The sequence below is a fragment of the Epinephelus lanceolatus genome, chromosome 11 (genome assembly GCF_041903045.1).
Source record: "Epinephelus lanceolatus isolate andai-2023 chromosome 11, ASM4190304v1, whole genome shotgun sequence".
Taxonomy (NCBI): domain Eukaryota; kingdom Metazoa; phylum Chordata; class Actinopteri; order Perciformes; family Serranidae; genus Epinephelus; species Epinephelus lanceolatus.
This window is the reverse complement of record NC_135744.1, coordinates 25,702,594-25,715,220: the sequence shown is the minus strand read 5'-3', so window position 1 is coordinate 25,715,220 and position 12,627 is coordinate 25,702,594. Positions and strand designations below refer to the sequence as shown.

At 41.5% G+C, this 12,627-nt stretch overlaps 1 protein-coding gene across 1 annotated transcript in view; it reads right to left on the bottom strand.

Moving 5' to 3' along the window:
* Positions 1-12,627, bottom strand: part of LOC117270874 (neuronal migration protein doublecortin-like) — a 35,061-nt gene that overhangs the window by 13,371 nt on the left and 9,063 nt on the right. The window contains exon 4 of the mRNA XM_033648834.2: positions 744-846. Within this exon, the coding sequence (XP_033504725.1) occupies positions 744-846 (103 nt within the window). The remainder of the gene's footprint in view (positions 1-743; positions 847-12,627) is intronic.

Here is a 12,627-nt window from a genome sequence, read left to right as displayed (position 1 = left end):
GGTCTTTTGCTTTCCCACAGCTATAATGTTTTACTGTATTTTGGTGAGTATTGCTACACAATTATCATAAAGCTCATACTGTACATAACCATGGTTTTACAATAATATTGCACAGAGCTGATAAACTGTTCGCCACCATGTCTGACTGTAATAGGGTTTCCATCCTAATGTAGCACTCAACTTTAACCAAATTTTTAGATAACAGGCCAAAGAAAATGTGAATTAAGGCACCCTTCTATCCACTACTGTTAAACGAATATTGGAAGTAGGTTAATCGAGATAAGCAGTAGTCACTGATTCTCCAGTCAGCTGCCATTATATCACTGCAGGAAGGAAACGAAGGAAAACAATGGGTGCATAATAATGGAGAGTAAACCAAACAATGGAAATAGAAAGTTTGGAACAACTTATATTATATGTGCTCTTGGAAAAGTTCTGGGAACGGCCCTGTGTGCATAAATAATCTTGTTTAAAGCCATTCAGAGACGATAAAGAGAGCTTGGAGCAGAGTGGACTGAACAGTTACGACACATCATGACTGTACGTCACTTATTTATTTGCTGAATCTGTTTCCATTACAGTAAGTTTATTTTACCTTTCATCAATACACAATCTTTTTCACCTCTCCCTAGAGTAAAAATGTTTTTGCAATATTTGGGCTTCTTTTCTAATTTTGGGCATTTCCACTCAGGCTTTGTAATATAAAACAATCAAAATGCACAGGTCAATGCCATCACCCTCACCGTTCTCATCCAGAGAGAAGTCATCCTGGGCATAGCGGAATTTCTCTGGTCCACATGCGATGAACACATCATCATCACCAAAGAAATCTTGAAGGCAGGTAACCTGTGAAGCCAGAGGACAAAAACTTGAGACCCATAATAATCTGGCATCAACGTGTATCATAGCAAGACTAAGGCCCTGTATATATATATATATATATATATATATATATATATATATATATATATATATATATATATATATATATATATATATATATATATATATATACATACATATACACACACACACACACACACACACACACACACACACACACACACACACACAGATATTTTTGTGACCGCATATTTTCCTCTACATTTTGGACTCTCATCCACATGCAAACTGAGTTTGAGGCCTTCTGTGGTGCAGATTTTTTAAAACTCTGGTTTGTCTGTGTGAACAGGTAAAACAGAGCAACTGGAGTTGGGTTTTTTTTCTAATGTAAATGGAGATATTTTGTAAAACGATGGGTGTGGAAAAAAATATTTTCTAAAAGAAAGGGGTAAAAATCCATTTAAAATAATATCTTTATACGTGTACACAGGGCCTGAGACTGTACAGTCATGCTAGTGGCTCTGTGAGGCTGAACTTAACGCACAGCAGTGCTTTGAGCTCAATGCTAACATCAGTATGCTAACATGCTCACAATGACCATGCTAATATGTTGAGCAAGCAAATTCTTTTCAAATTAACCAAATTCATCATCAGTGAGTCCCTAAAGTCCCAAAAGGTGATTTTTATTTTGTGTGCACAAGTTAATTATCTTGTGTGCACGATAGGCTAACGTGCACACAAGATAATATACATGCACCCACAAGACAATAACGTGTGTACACAAGATTAAAAAAAAAAGAACTCCTTGGCACTTTAGGGCCTCCTTTTCTAGTTGAATGAAAACCAGACATGTAAACCTAGAGGAAAAATCAGGGGATCCCCAAAGTCAGTGGGTTCATCCTCTGGGAACCACGAGTGTAAGAGCCACTTAAGCACGTATTATATTTAGTAAAAATGTCTGTGTTGATATAACATCTCATATAGGTTCTGATGATATTTAAGTCTACACAACAGTGTCTGCATATTTTGAATAGTGTATGGTAGTGGACCGTACTAAGGTTATGTTTATATTTACTTTATTTATGTGTTAGAATACAGGCACAAGTTATTTACGGCAGTTTAGTGCACATGACAGCAGGATTGTGCACAATGTCGTGTGTAAAAGACGACACAAAGTTTGTATTAGTAATAATATTTTGACTTTGTTGAAGTGTAGTAACGGGAATACAATGAGAATATATAGAAATAGGACATTGAGTTGGTAGTAGACTGCAAGAGATGTAATTCTGGAAGGACGTGGCCTGCTGTTGGCTTAGGAACTTTGGCATGTCGACTGGCAATGTCAGTTTCAAATGGTAATCAATGCAATCGATGACAATCCATCTTTACTGCACTTACTGAGAGAATTAAAGAACCCAAGACTGTGCAATTGCCAAGAGAGGATTATCTGTTCATATTCATTATATTCATGTTGTCATTATTCAGCATGTAATAAAAATGCATTTGAAATGCTGATTCAGGACTAATTAAAAATGTAATCCATACAGGCATTTTCAACATGATGAAGCGTCGCTAATAGCTGCGCAGAGGAAGCACCATGAATGATGTGCTCACAGATTTAAAGGGATGAACTCTGTAAACACACGGCTGTATGCAGATGAATTCAGTTAAGTAAAAGTCTTCTTGTCAGCCAGCCAAAGGATTTAGTCAGCTTCAGGTAGTACTGGAAGGCCACCTTTGTCTTTTACTTGTCATGTTAACATGCCTTCAGCTACAGTAGCTGCATGTAACAAAACACATATACACAAAGGGACAAAAAGCCCAAACAGAGAGTATAGTGTTTCACCTTTGCTGTAATGTTTAAATGATTCGACTTCCTTCCCCAGGGACTTTTTCACTCTATAGCAGCTGTTGACACAATATGGCCTTAGTGGACAGATGTCTTCGGGCCACACCTTCTCCTCTGCTCACCATTATACGGGCGCTGTTATCAGCTCAGGCACGCCTATTAAAGCCATTCAAGCTAAAAGCTGTATTTCCCCTCGTTTTTCTTCCTGGTGCAGATGAGATTTGCTACTAAGCATCTCAGCCTTGTTTCCATTTGTCATTCAACACCAGATGAAATTACTCACTTGAGTTATTGGATCAAGATATGTGAATTAATTCAACTACAGATGACTCACTTTGTCTTCATTCACAGATTTGCAGCTCTAATTTGGAGTGATTTTCTAAAAACACAAGCTTCTCACTGTTTCACGACTCTCTGCTGGACTTTCTGAGGTGGTCCGTGGCCTGAGAGCTTACCCTGTGTTGGGATGTCTGCCAGGATAGTCAAGATGCATCATGGTTTCCTTTGTGATACACATCCAAACTATGAGCTGCAGATAAATTGGGAACACCCCACCCCAGCAGCTGCCATGTTGATTCTCAGTCCTGCTAGACAAGCTAAAAGTGTGTGGTGGTGGTGACTCGCTGGCGAGGCATCCAACAGCTGTACCCCTCTAAGATTCCCCGGATACAGGCCTGAAAGATCCCTGCTGAGGTACAGAGATGGTGCTTTGACTCCAGGGATCAAAATCTAATTGGATTTTTCAGCCTAATTTTAAAAGGCTGCAAATGTGGGTTTTTCCTCCGCGTTCATTATCAAGAGATTAGATACATGTTACTTTCATTAGGTTGAACTGTTGTGTGGCAACAAGGGCACCTGACAGTTAATCATAAAATGGAGGCATTAAGAAAGCGCTTCCGTCCCCCCAAAAGCCAGAGGGTGGAGGAAAGGAGATGGGGTGGGGCTGGAGAGTAGAGGCTAGTCCATGTTTTAATAGCTTTAAGAACAGAGCTGATTAAAGGGATAAAGTGTTTATCCAACAGACTGCTACTTTAATCTCCTTTCACAGAATCTCCATTTGAAATGAAGACTGTGTCCTCTCTGTTTCTGACAAACAGCACTTAATCTGTCCACTCACCTGAGAGGAGACTCAATATACCTCAAAATGAAGCTTGCTTTTATTTGCAAAGTAACTTTTCAGGAAGGCATTTAGAAGCAGGGTGACGGTGCAAACATGGCCTGCTCTGAGATAACCTGGGTTTAACTCCCACGTTTCAGAAAACATCCATCCTTCTTAAGAGTCCTTAGCTAAAAAACATTGAATCCTTCTAGATAATCCCACTAATCCTATTCCCTACAGAGATCACTTAAGATCCACATTATCTGTACAGATACAGTGTAGATCTTTGACCAGTCCTCTTTGCATCATTAACCCCACAAATAATTCATGTACAGTGTATATCCAGTGTCCCTCAGACACTCTGACTGTCACCTAAACCTGGCCTGCATGTACACAACCTTCTGACCAATAACATTATAATCAGGCATTTGTCTCCTCTCACATGGGATGCCTATAATGGGTTAATTGTCACCGTAAAGTGTGGTCTGATGTCTGTCTACAGTTGATAGAAGTGTTGTGGAAAACTGCTCTGCTTTGCATGCGATCAAATCAAACGTAAAATGTCAGACTCCCTTTGAAACACGGCTGCAGTGGGGAAATGGCAGACCAGCTTGGGAACATTCGGATATAGGTTAAGAAGCATCCGCTCTCCATTTGAAAAGGTCAGTCAGCTGCGTCATCAGACTCAGAACAATCCTTATTTATCAGTATCTTCTAAACCACAGAGTTGTTTGAACCTGTGTTCTGCTAATGATGAATCCTACTGTGCTCGTAAATTGAAAGTGTGTGCCGGTTGATCCTAATTAACACAGGTAAACCAAGTCAACCAAATGCCCCACCAATCCCAATGAAAGGTCATGAGACTGCAGGGCCGTGTGCACAAACAGAAATTGAAGATAAAAATTGAGAGGAGCACTGGACTCCAACAACTTTCATAGTTTAGAAGTGGAGGCACTTTTGCAATAAGTGATGGCAGACGAGCGGCCATATTTAGTAGCATCAGTAGTGGGTGTAATAAAAAGATGGGATTAGGGTTGGGTAACGTTCACATTTGAACAGATATCAGTTCCGGAACCTGGAATTGGGTGCTGGTACTCGACCTTTTTTTCAGTACTTCACCTACTCTGTAATAACAAAAAATTTTGAACAAGCTGCAGGGGTGACATAATAGACTAACGAGCAATTCTGCTCCTCTACTCTTCTAATCAAACATAGAGCTAATCTTCTGGCCACTAAGGTCCAAGGCTGGCTTCCCGGCTTTGGGTTACTTCCATGTCCTGTCTGAAGTTACACCCAGCAGCTCCATGGGGCTCCATTGCCAGCCTCAAAGCTTTGTGGCTGGCCTCCGGGTTTTGGGACGCTTTGCGATACGTTTGCCTCTTGTCTAAACGCAGCGTTCTCACCCAGATGTACTCTCAGGTACCGAAATTTTGCACCGATGGCTTCAATATGAATTGATACTCATTAGTACCGACGTAATTCAGTCAGTACCCTTAAAAGTATCGAGTTTAGTACACAACCCTACGTGGAATGTTATTACTCATTCAGGGAATGCTGTGTCCGGCAGAAGTTGCACAACTGATGATGTAAAAAAAATAGCTCAATCTCAATGCTGACCACTGAATGTCACTCCCTGCAAACTGATCTGCATGGTCCTGGAAGATGTGTTCCCTCTTTGGGGCACGATCTGTAACACCTTGCAGCAGCTGTAAATATGCCACAGTGTAAGTAGACCTAGGGTGCAGAAATAGGCCTACTCTGGGCCTATAAATAGCGTGATCAATTGCTAAACATTGAATGGCATGGTTCCCAATTAACATAATTGATTAAAGTGTTAGTGTAGTGTTTATTTATTTTAAAAGACCATAATGCGTTGTAAGACAATGAAAATAACTTAAAACATATTATAAATGATAAAAAATATTAATGTAATTTAAACCCTGTAATACTAACAACTGTAGAATGCAAAAAAGGAAACTATTTTGCACAAACACTTTCACAGCACTCAATGTGCATTAGTGTGCTCTTGAGTGTGTATAGAGTCTGTCCTTGCCCAAGAGCAAGTCCCAAATAAGTAAACATTGATGTATGTGAATGAGGCCCAATATGAGAAGACATTATGCCATTCATTTTAGAGATAATCAAAAGCCCTGTCATATATAGACATACATATACATACACATATGTGTGTTTATTGGAGGAAAGTGGGTGGGGTTCTCTGAAAAGCTGGCTAGTTCCAGACTCCAGGTGCCCCCCACCCTCTGTCCCACCAAGCCCATCCCTAATCTCTGCCTCACCAGCTGTCAGGACCACATGACCCTCCAAAAACCACCAACACCACCAGCAGCTACGCAGGGATCCACCATCCACAGCAACTGAATTATTCAGAGTTCTGTTGGCCCGACTCTGGCTGACCATCCACAGGCTGCAGACGTTTCATTAGGGTCATGGAGGTCGAGCGGTAAATACAGAAACTGAACGCTGTGTAACTCTGATCTTCTTGGTGAGAAGACAGTGGGCCACATGTTAGTGTAATTTCTATGATGCCTCCCCGTGGTGCTTAATGGGCAGTTTCTCATTTCAATTTGCTCTACAAAACCAAATTATCGCAGATGTGTGACGTTTCAGCTTTTATAGGATTCATTCATCAAACCACAAGGTAACAAGCTGTCTGAAACACCAGAGAAATTCACAACATACAGCACCTACTCTATCAAAGTTAATAAAATAAATAGACCATATGATTCCCATTTTCTCCAGTATCATAAAACATTAATGCACATTGTAAAAAAAGGTGGCGAAACAACCAATATTTTCCTCCTCTGCTTGCTGAGAGGTAATATTTCACTGTAGATGGGAAGAATTACTGGGACGACCACAGTTTGAAAAATAACACTCAGTATAATCTGGGTTGAGCAGTGCCTCAGAGATTTCCACATGATATATGGTATGATGTGTACTATTCTGTGAAGGCAAAGCAATGCCAACACAATTTGATCTACAAAACAAATCCAACACTTCAGGCCAATGATCAAACCGCAGTTCTTTGCAACAGCTTGTGTGTGAAGCAGCAGGAAACATCTCCCAACAAAGCTCATGCATCCTTTGTCTCCTACGTGCAGCTGCTTGTCTGGACCTCAGCTCGTCCTTTCAGCAGCAGTGTCAGAGCATTAATGAATGAGCTGATGATTCTCCAGGTCCAGCGTCTGTCTCATGTCTGACTCTGCACCGCCATGTTTATTGATCCCTGTGCAGGAGTAAAGCTATTCAATGTTGCATTATGCAGGTTTGACCCTCTGTCGTGACTCATCCAATCAGTGCTTATCTGACGAACACTGAAGGGTCACCATCGGCGCTAATGAGTCAGCAAGTGGCCGGTGATCACACTCATCTGCTGTACTCTGACAAACACTATAGATCAGTTTGAGGGTTTCCTTCTGTCTCCATACAAAACAGCTGCAAACAAAGGGTGCACACTGCAGCACTTTCTTTTTTTGTGTGTTTGCAGCAGATGATATGACTGCATCATGTAAGGTCGAGCACAGAACATTTAACTAAAATTAAAATAACAAACCTCAGTGAAATTAGTTTTCATAAAATGAGAAATTGTGTAGTCTCAGCATTAGGGAGCCGTGTAAAAGAAAAGTGAAGTATGAGGAAGACAGGGGCTGAAAAAGAGCCAGTAAGACCTTGCTTTGCAATCCCATGGGGAAACTCCCACACCATTTCCTTCACTGTAGGCACACAGACCTGATCAATATCAGCGCCTCTGCACTGAGTGGAATATTCCTCTAAAATACACTCAGTTGTCTCCATTTTGTCCATTTCGACTGAGGGTTTCACAGACGGTAGCTTAGCAATCATGTCAGGTTGTCTGCTTTTGTAGCAACAGCTTAGTTTGTGGATATAATTTCAGCACAAAAGTCAAATGCAGTAGATTAAAATATAAATAAAGACGCTATTTGAGCATCAGCAGCTGATTTGCGGTGATTTCTCACACGCTAACAATGATTCTTATTTGCAGTTGCCTCCCTGACCTGTCTGTGACCTTGGTGCACTGGTACAGTGTCTGTGTGCTGCTGTAGGTGCTCCGGATGCATTTGGAGCGCAGATGAGCCAGTTAGGCAGCGATATCTGCACAGTCATGGGGAGCAGCTGGTGCCTGATGTTGTTTTAACCCCACCCCTCCCCAAACCCGAGGAAGCAGGCTTTCCATTTGGCTGACTGATGTGGCCTTACCATTATTAAATCGTGCTTCCTCCTCTTCCCCCCCCCCAGCTCACTTGTTGATGTGGTCCTTGAGCAGGAAAAGGGAGGGGGGCTGCGAGGGGATTCAGGCACCGAGGATGCATGCTGGCTTCCATGCCTGCTCGAGATGCTTCATCATGGGGACCACGCCCCTCTGTCAGCCTGATTGTCTGCCTCTGTTAAACACTGAGTGTGTGTGGGGGCGTGTGCGTGAGTGAAATGTGGCTGCAGAGAGCTGTGGTGGCGGGTGAGGAGTAGAGTGCAAGCAGGTAAGACCCAATATAAAGAGCACACTCAGCGTATTACAGCCATTGTCACAAACCGAATCCATCACGGCGGAGCTTATTGCCATGACAACTGCTTCTGCAGCATGGCAAAGAGCAGGCAGACTGCAAGAGCACTGATAACCAAGGAAAAGCAGGCTTTTCTTCCCTATTACTGGATGTATTTTAGTCGTTAAGAAGCCCTAAGCCCATGCCTGTATCCATATCCTATTCAGTGAATAATTTCTCATCACGAGTTATTAACTTTTAAAGAAAACTGGAATCTTTTGTTCTCAGACAATAACAGTGTGACCTTGTGCCTGAAGCATGCCTGAAGCATCCTTTTCTTTTCCTCTCCCTCTTTGTTGACAAATCAATTTAAAAAAAGAGGACTTATTGCAAGCCGCATTTCTAAACCGGGTCAGAATAATGGGCACTCAAATCCGTTAGAGAGCCCCCTGCAATGCTGCAACACAATGTACCCTCAATATATTTCACAAACGGCATTTGGATTTGGCATCTATCAGATGAAAAGCCTGCCAAAGTGCAATTCACATGAACAAGCAGTGGATCTTAAATGCAAATCAGAACTATTCTCCTGTGCAGACACCTCTATCAGAAAGGAATGAATACAAAATGGCTGCCAGCAATTAAATAAACTCCCTCTGATTTAATGTAGCCTTTAGAAGCAGCGAGGGCAAATCAAGAAATGTACTTTTTTCTTTTTAGGCATGGGGAAATTATTATTACCCATCAGCGAAAATAAAATGATCCTAATTTGCTCTAAGAAAGGAAAATGACTCCTGAATCCACTGGCCCCACCCTTCCCGATTGAAATGAAAAGCACCAGCATTTGAGGGGAAAATGGGAGTGATTTTGTTCACAACACTGACAAAGAGAGGAGGGCAGGCTGTCTTTAGGGTCTACACAGCACTGAGAGAGAAGAGGAAGATCAAGAGTGAGAAGTAGGCATTTCAAAAATGCTATAAAAACCAGAATCACCTTTTATCTCCACCACAAACTGATGCTTTAAAAAACTATACATGCAAAAACATCATCCATAATCCTTTCAGTTCACACCCAATGCATACAGGTAAAAAAGAAAAATACATGACATATGATTTTTAAACCAAAGGCTTGCATTGATAGTAAACTCTCACACCCACTACAGGATGTGGTATCTGACAGACCAGTCCACACCAGCTGGGCTCTCTTTGTGCCTGGGATGTGGTCTCCTAGCAACCGGTCCCAGCAGCTATCGCAATGGAATGGGAAGAGGAGGATCGGCGCAGAGTCAGGGAGGGGCGGGCACTGCATCAATATTGCTTCTACCATATCACCTCCACCACAGAGCAGCTGCAGTGTGCCTCTGCACACAAAGACGCCGCAATAATGTGTGCAGCATTTTCTCGCATTTCTGTGCGTTGCAGTGAGACTGGCACGAGTCCAAAATCATTGGACACCAATCACAGAGCAATTAATCTATATCCGCAGCGATGACAAATCAATCAATACGCTCGGATTGGAACGGCTACCATATGGCGGCTATTAAATTCATTTTGTGGAAACACATCATCATTAAAAATGCATGGAGGAAAACACATGGCAAGAGGAGGAACCACAGCCCAACCACAAAGATAGAAACACTGAAACATGAAAATTAAACTCATATTCCATAAGGTGATTACAACATCCAAGCATCTTAGCAAGTGTGTCTGCAGGAAAACCGGTGTGAGACCTGGGGCAGCCAGACTGCACCCCTGGGAGAAAGCATTAAAATCAAATTCCCCCATCTATCATTTCAGCGCGCCTCCCCTCCTTCAAGACTCGTGTGATTTCAGCCTTATTAATACAGAGCAAAAAGGAACTGAAGAAGTACAACACCTAAAGGAGCTCAGCAGGGCACGATCCCCAGTCCATCTGTAATGAATTATACAGGAAAAAGGTCCCCACAGGAGAATTAGCGAACATTTAACCATATCAAAGAGAGGACTGAGGAACAGATGTCCATGTTCGTATCCACACATGCTTTCACGCATTGCTCCACATCCCCGCCTACGCTAATTAACTGGGATTCACAATAGTCTGGAAAGCACAGGTACTTGATTTGCGCAGACAGTTACAGGTGTGACAGGTGTGTCTTCAAATTATCATGAGAAAACATAGTGAATACTTCTGTCACTCCTAGCAGCACAGAAAACTATATCATGACCAAATTTTGTACCATGTTTTGTAATTTATTTATTACCTCTTAAAGTAGCATGCATGTTGATATAAAGGACATGTTAGACGGTTCATCTCACAGACCTTTCCACAGGCTTCCAGGTGGGTGACCCTGCATGGTTGCTGCTCCAATAAAGCATAACTATGAATAAAACATTACGTCCTTTTGGCTTAGCCAGCTGTGTTGAGAAAACAATAGTCTTCCCCAGGGAGTGACTTTTAAGCAAAGTTAAAGCATGTTGTTTGCCTCATATGGGTCATTTGATTAGGTTTCACCATTCTTGTGCTTTTGTTTCAGCTGAATTTGCAGCTGCGTCCCCATTACAACAGTATGTAATCTCCTAATCCTCATGGTAGAACTTTATTGGAAGTACCAGCCTACACAAGAAATGAATGCACTCTATTATAACAGCAATTGAGGCACAGCTTAAATGTGACTGTTGCCAAGCCATAATGTATTCTCTCACAATCTGCACTCAATTGTCTTAAAAACAAAACATGCAAGAGTATTTTCTGTATGAATGCAAGGCCTGCAGCTGCAGCTTAACTGGTGCTATTTACCATTGGTGTTGGGAAATCATACCTTAAATCTGGACAGAAGCAGTCAAATAGAAAGTTACAAAACCTCTAAAATGAAAATGTAATCGGCCGATTGAAATTAGAAGGTAGCACTACTAACTAGCAACCCAGGGTAGACTCAGTTGCAAAATTCCTATCGTTTCAATATTTCCTGTTAAATAAAGACGTTAAGTCAAATATTAATCTTTCCCAGCTTATAGGGCGGCCCCATTACTTGTTGTATTATGAAGTTTATATATCATTCTGTTGCTTTCCAGTGGTGTTCCTGATGTATTAAAATCTAACTATTCAAGTACATATGTTTTAGCCTCCAAATGCTATTTTCCAAGCCCCACTTAAACTTTGCTCCATGTGATGTGAGGTAGGTTTGCTGTGGACGCCATGTTAGTTTGGTCCTGAAAGTCACACAATAACAAACAAACTAAACAATAAAGTCAGTGGTAGACCAGCAACTCCAGTGTGCTGTGAGGTAAAATTACTGTTTTGGTCAATGGAGTCTGGTAGCTCTGTAGAGAGCATAGATTAGTCAGCGCTATTGATAATGACTAAGTGGGAGTTTCCATTTGAAAAACATGGAAAAGAACACAGATGGACCTGCTCCTTGAATATTAACAGTCTCCAGTGTGTTATTAGGGTCGATGTGCTGGAAACAAAATCAACATCTTAATCTAGATTGGTTTAATTCAGGAGTATTATCTTTAATCTCACACTTCTGTATATATAAAATACAGGTCTGACAAGTCACTGCAGGTTTTTACTGTCCACAGCCAGCCAGTGGAGGTTTTTTTTTTTTGGTATCATCTTCTCGTGGGGATTCGATTGCCCTGAATTCTGTTTGGCTACACCTGCCTCAGGATCCCTTAACCGAACACCAGAGAATAGTCAAGGTCGCTAATGACACTTTGCCCTTTATTCTGTTGCTTCTGTTACATGCAATGAGAAATGTCTGCATGTTGCTCCTCAACATGCAGCTAAAGCATCATCTCAAAATGAGAATGAGAAGAATAGGACAGTCTAAAGCTGATCATTTTCTTCCAAAAATGTCTTAGACCCAACCTCAGATGTTTCTTAGCAGCTTAACCAAAGACATCAGATCTGTTCACATGTAAAGATTTATAGACCTATATTTTCATTGTTTCACCAGAATACCAGCATCCTAAATAGAGCAACAATTAGGACAAAGTGATCAAACACATCAATACATGGCCCAACCCTTCCTGTATGACCATAGTGGGTGGACGACAGAACTTCCCAGGACTTTTGAGCTTTTCAATAACAGATGGACTCGTGGCCTAACTCCACAACAAAGGCCGATGGACAGGTACTAATGACTTTAACCACAAGACAGGAGAAAACACTGCCTCAGACTGAAAGTCAGAACAAAGACTGTAGACAATAAAGCTCATTATGTGCACAGGTTGTTCTCATGGATGATAAAAGTTCTCATGGACCTACCGTGTCATTGTTGATTGAAGGTAAAAGAGGATATTTTGTCCTCTACCTCCTGTGGCCATTATGAAAGT